General features: G+C 42.5%; 1 protein-coding gene across 4 annotated transcripts in view; it reads left to right on the top strand.

Annotated features, from left to right (window-relative positions):
- The window catches only part of ANKH (ANKH inorganic pyrophosphate transport regulator), a 156,920-nt gene that overhangs the window by 94,059 nt on the left and 46,057 nt on the right, over positions 1–16,804 (top strand). For all 4 annotated transcript variants that reach the window (XM_005556608.5, XM_015451221.4, XM_065546103.2 and 1 more), the window contains 2 exons: positions 4,988–5,204; positions 15,962–16,080. In XM_005556608.5, coding sequence (XP_005556665.1) covers positions 4,988–5,204; positions 15,962–16,080 — 336 coding nt within the window. The remainder of the gene's footprint in view (positions 1–4,987; positions 5,205–15,961; positions 16,081–16,804) is intronic.

Raw genomic sequence — 16,804 nt, 5'->3', positions numbered from 1 at the left:
GGAGATTAAAAAGTGTGCAAATGAAGCTGTAAATTAGAACAAAATTATCCTATCTATGGCGGGGTAAGAATGGCAAATCCAAAAGCATAGAAAAAAAAACTCCATAAAATGATTGACAGACTGCATGATAACAATGTTTCTGGTATCAAAAGAAAACATGGAACTAAGCAGTGAACACACTGGGGGAAACATTTGCTCCAGATGGGGATAGCAAAGTGCTAGTAATATGAATGTAGCTCATGTCCTCAATTCTGCATCTTTTTTCATGCTTTTGAATGTTTCTTGAAATCAGGATGATTTTCAAATAATGTGTGTATTTAGTACGGTCATTAAAAACATGAAATCAATGGCATCTCTTACAAGCAATAATATCTTGCAATTAAAATGTGATTTTAAGAAGTGTTTCTTTAAAAATTAGTTCATACAGTTAGTATGTACACTTAAGTTCTCCGTAAAAAATAGCCAATTCATTTGTGCATTCAACAAATAATAGAGTGTTTACAGTGTCGCCTTGGCAACAAGGTGGTAGGTGAACAGCAGTAAACAAAAGCGGCAAAAATCCTTGCTTTCAAGCAACTGTCAGCCAGCCACTGCTTCGTGCCCTGCGCACTACCAACCTTGCTTCTCAAATCAGTTGGGTTATTTTAGGGAGAGTAAGTACTTTAGCCAAGGCCACTCAGCGGTTAAGTGATAGAAGCAGATTCCAACTCAAGCCTGCATGACTTTAAACCCTGTGCTCTTCCTCAAATTACCATAATCGTCAAGCTAAATAAAACTTTCTCACTTCATCTCACTGACAGAGCTCTCATTACCTGGGCCCTCTCTCTTCCCACCTGCCTCAGCACTGGCTTGAGGACTCAAGTTCGGAAACTGTTGGTGGAAATAGAAAGCATTTCAGTGGATGCCTCAGCCCAGGCTGGTGTGTTTTTAGCAAAAAAAAATAAAGAATGCTTTGCCAAGAAGACACATAAAATGTCTAGTCCTCCATTATTTAGGTGCCCTATGAGATGCTTTTAAAATTTTGCTAAATAATAGATATCATCCAAGATTTAACACATTCAAGCAATAAAAACAAGTAAACAATTCACAATCCTAGATTTTGGGAAGGGTGGGAAAGAAAACAAACCATACACTATTCTTGACGTCTGACAAATAGGTGATTAGAAGCTGTCCTAAATGGAATTCTCTAGAAGCAAAACCTGTGTGTAGGGGAGGAAGCAGGGTAGGTGGTGGGGAAAAGTGAAGCGACGATGTGGTCCCCACTGGAGACTGGCTTCACCCTGATCCCAGGGAGAACTCTGGAGCACGAATTGTACCACAGTGGTCCTACTTGCAGGCAGGACACTGATCTTATACACTCGGGTGGCTGCGTGCTGGTTGGATCTATGGTGGACGCGTCAGATGAGTTTCACTAATGCAAAGTGGCTAGCAGTACTTCTCCCTGACAAGAAGACACCTGTGAGCCGTTAGTGGCCAACTCCCAGCATCTGGGGATGGGTCCCCTGCCAGGTAAAGGATAGGGGATCTGGGTGAGACACCAACAGTGTCCCCTGCAGAAGGCCAAAGGGAATTAATTTGGTAGATTGTCAAGTGGTAAGTTTTGCACATAGACAGGAGGAGCCCGTAGACTAGAGATGTTTGTTGAACACAGGCACTTGATATAAAGGAGGTTTTTGGTTTTTATTTTGTTTTAGGGTGTTAATGTATTCCATCAGGGAAAAGTTGTTTCTAAGAAAGGCGTCATGGCAGGTGTGCTCTGCAGAGGCTGAGAAGGTTCTTATGGAAGTTTTCACCGTTATTAGTGGAAAAAAGGAAAACAATTAGAGATAAAATTGGAAACAATTATCAGAAGCTAGCTTATATAATACCAACTGAGTCAGAAAAATGATAATGAGTTCCTACGGCTAGCATACATTTTTATTCTAGATTTTTTTTTAATTGTATTTTCACATTGGTATTTTCCTGTAAACGCATTTTTCCTAACAGTGCTTTGCAGAGAATGTCAACCCTTAAGTTCTCATTCTACTAGTCAGCTGTGTCTCCTGGTGAAGGAGTGAAACAAAGGCACAGAATGTGAAGCCCTTGAGTTTTGCCAAGTAGCTCTGCCAGCGCTTCTGCCGAAGTCTGCTGACACTGGATTACATGTAGGCCCACAAACTACATCACCCCTTGAAACTAAGGAATAACTTGAAGAGTAACATGAAATACCTCCTCTCATAGATTCTGAGGCACACTCCTTCCACCTCCATATTTTAGCAACTCGGAAATCTGGATACATTTTATAATCAATGACATCCAATTACAATTGGGAATATTTTGTCTTTTTTCTTTTTTTGGAGTGCAGTGACACGATCTCAGCTCATCGCAACCTCCACCTCCCAGATTCAACTGATTCTTCTGCCTCAGCCTCCAGAGTAGCTGGCATTGCAGGCTCGCACCACCACACTCAGCTACTTTTTGTATTTTTAGTAGAGATGGGGTTTCACCATGTTGGCCAGGCTTGTCTTGAACTCCTGACCTCAAGGGATCTGCCCACCTCGGCCTCTGGAAGTGCTGGGATTACAGACATGAGTCACCGCGCCCGGCTGGAACATTTTTTCTTTCTTAGTGGCATATAACTAATAATGTACCTTACTGTTGTGTCAGACCCATATTGACTTCAGTAAGGATGACACCACGTTCAAGAGGCCAGAGACGAGACCCGGAGCCAGTGATTGAGAACTAAACCCTGTTTACCGAGGGGACTTACATACAGGGATGTCTAGTGGTGGCAGGCCCGACAGGAGAGCTGCTACCATTTGTAAAAAGCATGCAGTTTATGTAGATCAGGTGCATCAGCATTCTTAGGGTATGTTTAAGTTATTATTCTTATCAGGTGCATCTACCATGCAGGGTCATTCTCAGGGTGTGCTGAAGTTATTGCTATCAGATGTATCTGCCATACGCTTACAGTCTATAGTATCAGATTCAGTGAAACACAATGGTGGATTGAGTTTACTTTGTTTTGTTATAATGTAGTATGATTCTCATATATGTTTGAAGATGAGTTCTTGAATCTTTTGTTGTATTCAGTCTCCTCTTTCAAGCACCCATTGGCTCCTTTGGTATTATTGAGATTAGGTTTACCCAGTATAGCAAGGTAGCTCTCAGACTATGGCTATAACCATATACTTGTAGGGAAAATTATCAACAGCTGTCTTGATTAATAGAAATAGGAAATAGACAGGAAAAGTAAATTTCTTTCTTCTTCTTTCAGTTTACATAGCAGAGACTGAGTATGAATTCTGTGAATGTAATCGTGTCTCTATTGGATGAGTGACAAATGGCAGGCCAAGACTTTAGCGTATCTTTTTTCTTAAAAATATGTTGTGGATATATGTCATTCTGCATTTGTCAGAATCCACAGAATGTACAATATACCAAGAGTGAGCCCCAATGTAAACTACATTACACTAGTCACCCCTATCCACAGTTTTACTATACATGGTTACAATTACCCGTGGTTGACCAAGGTTCAGAAATATTACATGGAAAGTTCCAGAAATAAACAATTTATAAGTTTTAAATTGCATGCCATTCCGAGTAGTGTAATGAAATCTCTCACCATCTTGCTTCATCTCTTTCTCATCACAAGGAGTACAGTAAGATATTTTGAGAGAAAGACCACATTCTTATAACTTTTATTATAGTATATTGTTATAATCCGTTTGATTATTGTTGTTACTCTCTTACTGTGCCTAATTTATAAATTAAACTTTCTCATAGGTATGTATATATAGGAAAAAACGTGGGTACTTTCCATAGTTTCAGGCATTCACTGGGGGTCTTAGAATGTATCCCTTAAGGATAAGAGGGGACTACTGTCTGGTCTTTGAGTAATAATGATGTATCAGCGTAGATTCGTTGATTGTAAGACATGTACCACTCTGGTGTGGGATGTTGATAGCAGGGGAGGCTCCGTGTTTGTGGGGGGCAAAGGATATATGGGAACGCTCTGTACTTTCCGCTCAATTTTACTATGAACCTAAAACTGCCTTGAAAACAGTCTGTTTTTTACAAATATATAACTATACAGAAAGCCCGCTCTTCTGCATAGTTGCCTGTTCCTAATGACAGAGGCAGTGTTCTAGAGGCATTTCAGTCGGAAAGCTGTCGCTATCTGGACATCCATTCCCACTGGTCTGCTGTTACTCATTTGTCTACGGGGTGGGAAAGTTAGTTTGGAAGTACCATCCCAACAAGGCCTGCAGTGCCTAAGAGGGTCTGTCTTGGAGGATGTCTAAAGTATTCAGGGTATTTTACGACCGCATCTTCCTGTATAACCATTATCCAAAAACATTTGTTTTTTAGTCTAAAGGTGTTCTTTTCATATGTGTCTGCATAGAGCTCAGGAACGTATTTCAGGCCAAAATGTAGGAATCAGGTAAACAACATGCACTAATGAAGAATATAATAAATTCCTTCAGTACTTTTTTCATAGCATAGAACTCTGCTATGAAGAATACATAACGTATACCAAGTATTTAAGATTACATGTACACACATGAACACACACACCCCCCTTCTTTAAAGAAAAAAGAACCCATCCCCTTGATATAAACCGTTAGACTCATTTCCAGCGTGTCTGTTGCCATTATGTCGATTCAGCCTGCAAACAAAATTTAACATTTTAGTTTTTTAAAAAAATCAACTTTTAACCAAAACTTCTTAGAATTATTTTTCAATATTAGCATAAACTATTTGTTGGTGTTTTGCTATTATTTTAACTGCAGTGGACAGGTATCTCCTTCACAAAAAGAAACTCAAACTGAAGCTGATGTAGACGAAAATGAAAACCAATCACCTTTATCCAATTATATGAGATGTACCCTATAAGTTCTTCATGTTTCTATAGAAACGTGATCTGCTAAGTTTCATCTTAGAGGTATGATTCCCCAGAGAAGAGACAACGTTTCTAATACTTGTGGGTTTTTTTCCCCCTTCCCAGGCCTTGAACCGGGGCATTGCTGCTGTCAAGGAGGATGCAGTTGAGATGCTGGCCAGCTACGGGCTGGCGTACTCCCTCATGAAGTTCTTCACGGGTCCTATGAGTGACTTCAAAAATGTGGGCCTGGTGTTTGTGAACAGCAAGCGAGACAGGACCAAAGCCGTCCTGTGTATGGTGGTGGCCGGGGCCATCGCTGCCGTCTTTCACACACTGATAGGTGAGGCCGCCGACCGCCACTGACGAATCTAGCTTTGGCAATTTCTTATTCCTTTTCATTGATTTAAATATATTTATTGAGATAAGTGGTTTCTTTACTAATTATCACATTTCTTATGAAATGTTCAGGGAATAGAAGGAAAGTGCTTGTGCTCCTAGCTTAAGACAATAATGTGTTTTTTCTGGGGAGCTGTAGTTTTTGTGTCTCTGATTCCCAAAGTAAAAGAGAGTGATTTCATTAGTAGGCGATTACACCTAGGAATAACATTTGGTAAGGCCAATAAAATAGCAGGTGCTTTAATTAGAGATACGTGTGCATCACTGTACTGGGTCATTGAATCTTAAGAATAAAAATAGAATGACTGTTATTTAGAATTAATGCTTATCAGCAGTGAGAACAAATGACAGATTGTTCTATTTATTACATTAATTTGTTCTAGGATCTTATTCCATTTTATTCAAAAACAAGACTAAATACTTTTGTCATAGCATTCTTTCCATGACACAACAGGAAAGCTGTATCGTACATACAGTGACTGGCCTCCAGTTTAACCAAGACCCTGGAAAAGCAGCTCTCCTTCAGGGCTGGAGTCCTGCTGCTGCTGCTTTCGTGCTGGGAGTAAAGCCTTAAGGACGTGATTTCTGAATGTCTTGGCTTTAAAGCAGCTTTGCTTACCTGGCATAAAAATTGAGTGGTACTTCTATTGAAGCCAGTTACATAAAACACTGTGAATGACACTTCATAAACCCATTGTGTACCTCAAAATTGTTGCTGATTGTATAAAACGCCTGGCTGTCAGTGGTGAATAAAGGAACCAAAAGATTAACCCAGACCATTTGCAATGTGTTTGCATGGCAGCTAATGCTTACTCATATAACTGCAAATCTGAATGTAAATAAGGAAAGACCTTTGCGGTTTTCCTTTTTAATGTAGCATAAAATTTTGTGCTAAGAGCAGTGTGGAAGAGAGTGTGTCTGCTGATGGACCAGACACTCAGCCAAAGCGTTGATATTGATCCTTTAATTTGTGCTTAGAGCTTCAGGGGTTGGAGTAAAGAGGAGCTGCCTCTGATATCCTCAGTTTATGCCCTAAATGCTGACCGTGGACTGAGTATTTGCACAGGTACCTGTATTTGAAGTAAATTTCTGCTACATTTGATGTGAGCCATTTTCAAAGAGTACATGTACAGTATTTGGAAAAAAAAAAAAGCCATATATTTTGTAAAATAAGGGGCTTCCTTAAATGAGCAAATGAGTTCCCTTTGCTGCTAGCTCTTTTTTTACTTGGACTTATGAATAATCCAACATTCCCTATTTAGCCATGGTTGAATGAGACTTTGGGACTAAACAGCTAGTTATCAGTTGTCAGTAATTCTGGAAGAGAAAAGCTAAGCATCCCGTGTTATTGCAGTTGTCGGGAAGAAAAGGTGGTCATTGAAATAAAAATCAGTGTCATTTTAGCTTTTCAATTTTAAAATATAATTACAAAATTTTAAATTTAAACCAAAATGGTTTTCTGTATCTCATATATATTTAATAATCATTATTCGTTTTTATACTTCTGCAATCACAGCATTTTTCCATCCACCAAACAAATGTTTTCCACAGTTGCTCTGAAAGCACATATGAATTTCTTTGGAAGATTTGAAAATCAGATTTTAATGACGCACGCTTTTCTAGAGTGTTGGCCTCCTTACCATCTTCTGCCTAAGTCTTGAGCCACTCTCCTGCCTCTGCCATCTGCTACGTCGGGCATCTTTGCTCACCTTTCTGCCTCCTTCTGTTTTTAGTAATCCTATAAGCTTTTCTATATCCAGATCCTGCCCATTTTCTTTCCCATAACTGTGGCCACAAGTTCCATGATGGGATGTTGCTGTCCCTCCACCCCCTAGCCATTCTTCCCACCGCTTTCCTACGTCATTGAACGTTGCCCTTCCAACGGCAGTCTCTATGCATCACCTATATTTGACGCTTACACCCATTTTCACTTCCTAGTAATCCTGAAAACAGCTACTTATATTTCTACTTCAGCAGTCAGCTCCTGGATAACTATGTGTGTGACAGGGGAACACTGAGGTAGATAAAACAGAAAAGGAAATACTCCCAGTATATTTGACTTGAAAAGCCATTGTATGATTTCAAGCAGTCTTCCAATTATATTTGCTGGGGCTGATATTGAAATGAGCATATATTTCCTACATGTACAGCTCCTGGGTGGGGCCTAAGTAAGTACAGGAAGGCTTGTATTATAAATTCATCATGCTGAATTCAGAGTGGGAATATAAATGAGATACATCGAGGTTTAAATTAATTTCTTTCTAGTCTTTTGTCCAGGCAAAAGTAGTTGAATTGTCTTCAACATTTCTTTAAGTGCTAGTTTCCCATCACCTTAATGAATGTATTTCCTTTTAGCAAGTTCTTCTAATTTTTCAAAGGCATTTATTTTTGACATGTGAGAGCATAGAGCAGGAAGAGATTTTCTTTTTGGGGTTGGGACAGGCCTCATGGATTGAGTCATTTCTCAACCGTCTCTGAAGGATGAGGTGCATTTCAGCACTTTCTTCAATTTGTTTGTTTGTTTGTTTGCTTGTTTCTGAGACAGAGTCTTGCTCTGCTGCCCAGCCAGGAGTGCAGTGGTGCGACCACAACTCACCACAACCTTGACCTCCTGGGCTCGATCAATTCTCCCACCTCAGCCTCTTTAAGTAGCTGGGACTACAGGTGCATGCCACCACATCTGGCTAATTTTTTTTTTTTTTTTTTTTTTTGTAGAGATGGGGTTTTGCCATGTTGCCCAGGCTGGTCTTTGAATTCCTGAGTTCAAGCGATCTGCCTACCTGAGCCTCCCAAAGTGCTGGGATTACAGGCATGAATCACCACACCCGGCCAGCACAACACTGTCTAATTTTTCCTTATCTTTGTTACAGAACGGAGTCAAGAATTTTCCCTGTGCGCTATAAGGAATATTTTGCTATAGCCATCTAAAATCATCCCAACATGATGTTCTCTATGTTAGACTTTTTCTCCCCAGTCTGGATGAACCTCAACACTTCGTACTTTTCACTGTTTACTAATAATTTACCAATCCCTGGAGGATCTTCTTCACTTACAAGGGATTTCCAGTGCGGACATTACCAGCTCTGAAAAATCAGTTGCAGATGTATCTTCTCACTTTCACTAACGCGGTGTCCCCTCTGTGCATCAGTTAATGGGTCACAGTAGGATGATTGAAATAGGCTCAGGTCAAAGAGCACTAAAAGCTTTTGTAGTGTCATCCCTCATTCACTGGGTTTGCCCCAGTAAAGGAAAGAAGGAAGGAACCTTTTACTAGGTCCTTTTCATTAGATTTACTGTAGTTAAGGAATTATTTTTTCTTACATTTCTTTTTTTTTTTTTTCTTGACCCCACTATTGAGCTAGGCATTCTCCCATCTTTGAGAACTTTGCGCTTGGTAGTGGATTTCCCCAGACAAGGCTGGGGTACATTCCACTGACCACTCAGACACTTCCCTGGGAATGCTTGGTGGAGATTGCGAGGGAAAGATGGCCCCAGAGAATGTGCCCAGCAACTCTTCCCGCCCAGCCAAACCTTGTGCAATAAGCCAATAGAGCAGACACTTGGAATTGTGTTGGATTGAGAGAGTTGAAGTCTAGAAGGTCCACCGGACAAGAGTTTTTTGTTTTTTTTGTTTTTTTGTTTTTTTTTTTTTTTTGAGACGGAGTCTCGCTCTGTCACCCAGGCTGGAGTGCAGTGGCCGGATCTCAGCTCACTGCAAGCTCCGCCTCCCGGGTTCACGCTATTCTCCTGCCTCAGCCTCCCGAGTAGCTGGGACTATAGGCGCCCGCCACCTCGCCCGGCTAGTTTTTTGTATTTTTTAGTAGAGACGGGGTTTCACCGTGTTAGCCAGGAGGGTCTCGATCTCCTGACCTCGTGATCCGCCCGTCTCGGCCTCCCAAAGTGCTGGGATTACAGGCGTGAGCCACCGCGCCCGGCCCACCGGACAAGAGTTACTGTCCATTCTACGCACACCCGTAGCCTGGCTCGAGATACCCAAACTGCACAAGCCTTGGGAGTATTTCTTGGCCCTTGTTGAGCAGCTGCAAGTATCTCTTTTTTAGCTGAACTACAGCCATGATCTGTCATAGACACCATTTTTTAAAACTGCATTGTCCTGCTAGATTCAGTTACAAAACAGAAACGAAGAGTACAGAGCCCAGGGTTTGGCATCACCACACCTTCATTTAGGCCAGTGGTTGTGGTGCATGGAGGAAAGCATGCTGACCTTGCATTTGACTCCATTTGGGTCCAAATTAATTTCACGTGCATGGAAATTAGTATTGCCTAACCTCCTAATTCATGAAGATGTCGAAACCGCTGCTGTGGATTTTAACTTTCTTTACACGTTTATTCTTAACAGTAACCTGTGAGGCCCTTGCCATGTTCTGAAGCTGCCTGGGTAGGCAGCAGAATTCAGGGGAACAAAACTGCAGGTTCCTGTGCCCTTCCAGTGAGCCACTGAAGTAATTTCTGGCCCAGTTCTGTTTGCCAGACTTCTCTTTTCAAACTTTTCCATTATTCATGGGTTATTAACCAGCTCTGTAAAGAGTAAATTAGTATAATTAGCCATAATTTAAACCAACGAGGGTGCTAGGAGTGAGCGGACAGTGTCAGTATGGTCTTACAATTTATTGCCATGTAGAAAACCATCCCGATCTTCAGCAGCTCAAAACACAAGCATTTATTTTTGTTTGCAAGACTACAGGTTGGCTGGGTGGATCTTTGGAACTTGACTAGGCTCATGCCTCTGTGGTCAACTGAGGGTCAGGAGGTCGCTCTGCTGACCTTGGTGGGCTCCTTGTTAGCGAACATCCGGCCATCCTAGATGGCCTCTGTTGGAACAGCTGAGCTCTCCTCCATATAGTCTCTCATCCTCCACTAGCTTTGCCTGGGCGTTTTTAGACGGCTCTTTTAGATGGCTGTGGTGATGCTCCAAGTGAAGGGACAGAAGCACACCTGATGGCTTCCTGAGGCCAGGAATCAGAACCAGCCCACCATCACTCCCACCCACACTGCTGACCAAAACAAATCACAGGCCAGCCCAGATTCACGGGGTGGGGAACAGACCTTGACTTTTAGTGTGAGGAGCTGCCAAATCATTTGACAAAGAGTAGGGATATAAGTAGAGGGAAGACTCAGGGATATTTTTGCTACCAGTATATCCCAGTCACTTTATTTACTTATTTATTTATTTGTTTATTTATTTATTTTTTATTTTTTGCTCTGTCACCCAGGCTAGAGTTCAGTAGTGTAATCTCGGGTTATTGCAACCTCTGCCTCCCAGGCTCAGGTGATTCTCCTGCCTCAGCCTCCCAAGTAGTTGGGATTACAGGCGCCTGCCACCATACCTGGCTAATTTTTGTATTTTTAGTAGAGACGGGGTTTCACTGTGTTGGCCAGGCTAGTCTTGAACTCCAGACCTCAGGTGATCTGCCCGCCTTGGCCTCCCAAAGTGCTGGGATTACAGGCGTAAGCCACCGCGCCCAGCCTCCCAGTCACTTCTTTTAGGGGTTATGGATTTCAACATTTATTCAATCAGCACACTGGGCTAGATCCTGAGAATTCAAACATGAATAAGAAATGGTCTCTAGAAAGAAGCAGATCTCCTGCAATAAATTATTCTGAACTCCACTCCACCAAGTCTTGATGCCAGTGAGACAGAATTCTTGTTCTTGTGTTAAAATTTCACAGTTACTTTACTTACATTGTGCATGGGTTTATGGTATCTCTTCAAGACCTAGGTGATATTTATGCCTCCCATCCCCAACACTGGACACGTGTTGCCTAGTATAGATTATAGATGGGTGATATTAAATGTCTGTATCCCCGCCCACATGCAGGAGACTGTCCCCTTCACAGCTGTGTTAGTGTGTGTAGTACCTGATGCATACGAGTCACTCAACACGTATTTATTGAAGTGATTTAAATATGGCCTATCAGCCATATAAACACACATACCTTGGAAATAATACCCTAGAAGCACAGGGGTGAAATTACCTGCTCCCATGAAAAGCCTCGCAAGCTGGTCACGGTGGGTCAGTAACAGCACCTGTGAGACTTTTAAACATTGAGAACTTGGGAATTTGAATTAGAATAATGGTTCTCAAATTTGCCTATTGGATGTGGAAAAATGTATCTAGACTTATTTCGGTTAATACTGACACTTTATGGTTTGTAACAGCTCCTGGATGAACAGGTTTGAGAACCACTGATTCAGAAAGGGCCTATGGCCCTGGCTGGCTGAGGTCAGTGGACCCGTGAATCTGAAGGGCACTTTCTGTGTCCCTTGTTTAGGAGGGTCAAAGCTGTTGACCTGTAAACAGGTCAAGTCACTGTCTTCTTGCTGTTGCAGTGTCATAAAATTTGTTTACATCTGTTCAAAAACCTTGTTTACTTTTTTTTGTAATGTTCTGCTCTTCATAAGGAATACAGGCTGTTTTAGAACAGTCTTGGTAAGGCAGTTTATAGAAGCTGAAGGTTGCTAAATATTGCTAAGGCAGCTAGCCTGGTAATCATGGACTCTATGCAAAGCACTTTAAACAAATTACCTGCCCCCCACCCCCCCAATAGCTCTAGCTGGAAATAGCTCAGGGGCATGGGAGGGAGGGAGTCGCCCCAAGAGAGTGGGTGAAAACAGTTGTTGGGATTTTATACTCACAGCTCCCAGGGTAAAGTAACCTCTCTAGTTATAATCAGACTCCTCTATCATGTAGGGGAAGCGTAGAAGGACGTTAGAAAACCTGTGAGGAAAAGCTGCTTCCTGTGGCCTTCAAATATCTCCTGGAGTAGCTGAAAGAGGAAGAGACTGAAATAAAAAGAAGTTAAAAGAAGCAAAGGCAGCCTCAAGCCTCATAGGTCCCACAGTACTCTGAAACCCAGGGAGCTAGGACAAGCCCTGGATGCTGAAGAAGGCAAGAGTTTGGGGACACCTTCCCACAGAACCAGGAAGCTGGGCGGGGCTCATCCCCAGGAGAGTAGATGGCGAACGCCCCAGCAGTCCTTAGACCCTGTAAATATTACATGTTTAGCCCGGTTATTCTTCATAAAGGCACGGTTTTTGATGTTTCTGTTAAACTATTGTAATAAGTAGCTACATTTAAGAAACTGAGGTTAAATTATATAGAGAGTTTATTTGGGCCAAGATTGAGGATTGCCACCTGGGACACACTTCCCAGTGGCCTTGGGGAGAGCTCCTTTCAACCTTTGTTACAAGCAGGTTTTTAAAGGCAAAAGGGGCTGGGTGCGGTGGCTCACGCCTGTAATCCCAGCACTTTGGGAGGCTGAGGTGGGTGGATCACCTGAGGTCAGGAGTTCAAGACCAGCCTGGCCAACATGGTGAAACCCCATCTCTACTAAAAACACAAAATTAGCTAGGTGTGGTGGCACATGTCTGTAGTCCCAGCTACTTGAGACAGGAGAATTGCTTGAACTCAGTGGGGGAGGTTGCAGTGAGCTGAGATTGCGCCACTGCATTCCACCCTGGGCGAGACAGAGCGAGACTCCGTCTCAAAAGAAAAAAGGCAAAAGGGGACAAGGAATGGGCCAACACGAAGTCGCTTGACGGGAATACTCATTGATTTACGGTATAGGGTATGGATTGTGGTGTCCAGCATATGGCATTTTATGGCTACTTGGCATCAGTTCATCTGGAGCCCACATAGCAAGTGGTTTCAAGGTCATTATTAGCTCAAGGTGGGAGTGAGACATGACCGCTGTCACACGTCGTCACATTTCAGTGCATCTCTAGGCCTGATAATTAAAGGGGCTGCCCTTCCTCAGATGAGTTTCTTTTTCTTCTCAGCAGGGGGAAGCTTATGTATATTGATCTCTGTATTTCTGGGTACTTCAAGCAGACTGCATGCCCTGCTCTCAGCTGCTGAAACTCACATGTCCCATCCGATCTTCCTGCCACTCCAGAGTTTAACATGAAAATAAGCCTCTCTCTCCCTCTCTCAGAAGCTGCTTGTACCTGTGTTCCAGGGCTGCCGTAACAAAGTGTCACAAACCAGGTGGTTTAAGCAACAGAAACTGAGCGTTTCACAGTTCTGGATGCTGGAAGTCTGAGGTCAGCGTGCTGCAGGGGTGGCTCCTTCTGAGAGATGGGAGGAAGACTGTCTTCCAGGCCTCTCCCCTAGCTTCTGGGTGTTCGCTGGCAATCTTTGGCGTTCCTCGGCTTGTAGAAGACTCACCCCGGTTTCTGCCTTCATCTTCACACGGCGTTCTCCCTGTGTGCATCTACCTCTGTATCTGAATGTCCGTTTTGTAAGAACATCGGTCACTGGATTGAAAGCCCACTCTACTCCAGTATGACCTCATCTTCACCAGTTATATCTGCAATGACCTTATTGCTAGATAAGGTCCCATCCTGAGATGCCAGGGGTTAGGATTTCAGCATCTGAATTTTGAAGGGACGTAGTTCAGCTTATAACACTCCCCTTTTACCAATTCCATAGTCCCCAGCTTCAGCCACAGCAGTCAGGTCCCCTCAGCTGGTGTTTTATAGTGACCGTAACCTTCACCAGGGGATTTTAGCTCATGAGCTATTCCTAGCCAGCCCTGTGCTCTTGCACTTGGCATTGTGTTCGTTGCTCTACTCGCCTGGCACAGCTGCCTTTACCATTGCCAGTGGCCTCAGCTGAGAGGTGGGTGTGGGGACAGCGATGTGGGCAAGGTCAAGATGGTCTCCTTGCAGATCCCTGCACAGTGAACATTTGTTCACTGAATGAAAACACATGTGCAAATAAACAGCAACAGCAACAATAAACTTTGAAAAAAATTTCCAGAGTTCAGCACCCAAAGTAGACCATTTGTATGATTAAGTAACATCTTCATTCTGGCTTTGTGTTTAAGCCAGCTTAGCTCATGTCTGAATGCAATTCTTACCTGGCCGCAAAATCAGACAGGAGCTCTCCCTCCCCGCCTTCCCAGGTCAAACCTCTACTAATCCCCTTTTCGTCTCTGCACAGCTTCTGATCCAAACGACAGGGACGTCACAGCTGCCTCCTTCCATCCATGTCCCTTGCTGTAACTACTCCCATCTTCCCAGGTCTCTTTTCTTTCTGCCACGTGACATGCCCTCTCTTGGATTTCTCTTCTTGATGCCTCAGTGGTTCTGATGGCCCTGCTACCATGACACCTGGCACCTTTGTTCACCTGGCAGCTGACCTTCTGGTTGTTCACCTCTACCCTGCCTGGAAGGACTAGGAGCTTTCCTCCTTCACTCTCCTCGACCTGGCCCACCTCACTCTCTGAAGATTGTAGTCACTCCAGCCTCCCACCTCTTGAAACCACTTACTCACACCTCTAATACCCATAGTTGTAAGAGAATGAAAACTGTAGGCACACCTACTCTTACAACATTCATAAGACACTGTGAAAAACATGAAGATTATTATTTTCTTGTCTTTCTTTTCCTTTCCTTCCCTTTCCTTTCCTTCTCTTTCCCCTTTCCTTCCCTTCCCTTTCCTGTTTCCTTTCCTTTCCTTTCCTTTTGTTTTTTTCCCTCCCCTTCCCTCCCCTCCTCTCTCCTCTCCTCTTCTTTTTTCTTTTCTTTCTTATAAAGACAGAGTCTCACTCTGTTACCCAGGGTGAAGGACAGTGGCATGATCATAACTCACTGTACCCTTGAACTCCTGGGCTCAAGCAATCCTCCTGCCTCCACCTCCCAAGTAGCTGGGACTACCGGCATGTCCCACCATGCCTGGCTAATTTAAAAAAAATTTTTTTGCTAGAGACCAAGTCTCTCACTATGTTGCCCAGGCTAGTCTCAAACTCTTAGGCTAAGCAATCTTTCTTCCTCAGCCTCCTGAAGTGCTAGGATTACAAGTGTCACCCATCTTGCCTGGCCTGTTATTTTTATATATAATCTAAACCTCTATCAATGAGCTAAAAAAATAGCTCAATATTTTATTTAACCTTTGGTAATAAGATCTGTCAGGATTCCTGACTAATACATTAGGAGACCTTTCTCCTTCTTCCCTATTCCTATTTGACACATATGCATTCATTCAGCCCGTACTGGCTTACTGCTTACTGTGTTCTAGTCACTGGTAACAAATTCTGATATTGGAAGGACTACAAAAGCACCTCTGCAATGCCATTTTCCAGCATGCAGGACTATACCCTAAGTTGCCACCCTCTTCCCAAAAAGTGAAATAAAAGAACTGGCAAGTGCGAAAAAGCTAGCTTTAAAGTTTTATGGAAAGGCATATTAACATCTAGAAATTTTCTCTTAGTAAATAATTAAGAATATGTGTAAACATTTAGCTTCAAACCTAGCCACCAAGCATTCTTTTGTAGTATCAAAATGATGGAAACCACCTAACTGTGTAACAGTAGGAGACTGGGCAAGCTGATACTCAGCAAACTCTCAAAAAGAAATTCAGTTCATTGAAGGGAATTCAAAGAAATAAGATGTAGAAGCATATCGTGAAAAGATGATCGTGGTTTACAAAAGAGTGCGTGTAATACAATCTCATTTTTATGTTAAAACATAGAACAATAAAAGAACTTGGTGATTAGAACCCAGAGCATTAGCTGTGACTCACTCTGGGTAGAGGGATGAGATTATAGGCCATTTTTTTCTATTTGCGTATCTCATTTTTCTGCGACGAACAAATACTACATTTGCTTTTGAAATAAAAAGAATATAAAGATACCCTTTTCTGAATATTTCCACATATGCCTTTTGACCCATTGCAGCTTATAGTGATTTAGGATACTACATTATCAATAAACTGCACCATGTGGACGAGTCGGTGGGGAGCAAGACGAGAAGGGCCTTCCTGTACCTCGCCGCCTTTCCTTTCATGGATGCAATGGTGAGTAGAGAAGATCATTGGCTTTCTTTCTTTTTCTTTAGCTGGTGGTAAAATATACATAATATAAAATTTACCATTTTAGCTATTTTTGTGTGTACAGCTTAATGTCAAGAAGGACATTCACATTGTTGTGTAACCAATCTTCAGAACTCTTCGTCTTGCAAAACTGAGATTCTGTCCTCATTCTGCCCCAGCTCTGGGCAGCCTCCATTCTACTTTGTAACTCTACAAATTCGACTACTTGAGATACCTCAAGAGAGTGGAATCATACAGCACTTGTCCTTTTGTGACTGACTTATTTCACTGAGTGTGTCTTCAGGGTTTATCCATGTAGTCGCAGGTGTCAGAATTTCCTTCCTTTTTAAGGCTGAGTCACTTTCCAGTGAATGTCTAGGCCACATCTTGTGTATCCGTTCATCAGCTGATGGACACTTGCATTGCTTCCGCCTTTGGGTTCTTGTGAGTAATGCTGCTATGAACATGAGTGTGCAAATATCTGAGTCCCTGGTTTTGGTTCTTTGGGGTATATACCCAGAAGTGGAATTGCTGGATCATATGCAAATTTGATTTTTAATTTCTTGAGGAAATAGCGGACTGATTTTCATAGCAGCTATACCACCAGCAGAGTACTCAGGTTCCAATTGTCTGTTGACTTTTAACCAGTCCATCTTGTCAGTGTACTTAATTTTGCCACAAGTTCTGGTAGGTAGCAGGAAAGCCCATT

Source organism: Macaca fascicularis, chromosome 6, assembly GCF_037993035.2.
Source record: "Macaca fascicularis isolate 582-1 chromosome 6, T2T-MFA8v1.1".
Classification (NCBI taxonomy): Eukaryota; Metazoa; Chordata; class Mammalia; order Primates; family Cercopithecidae; genus Macaca; species Macaca fascicularis.
Note: the sequence above shows the minus strand (reverse complement) of the source record. Positions and strands in the feature narration are given on the sequence as shown.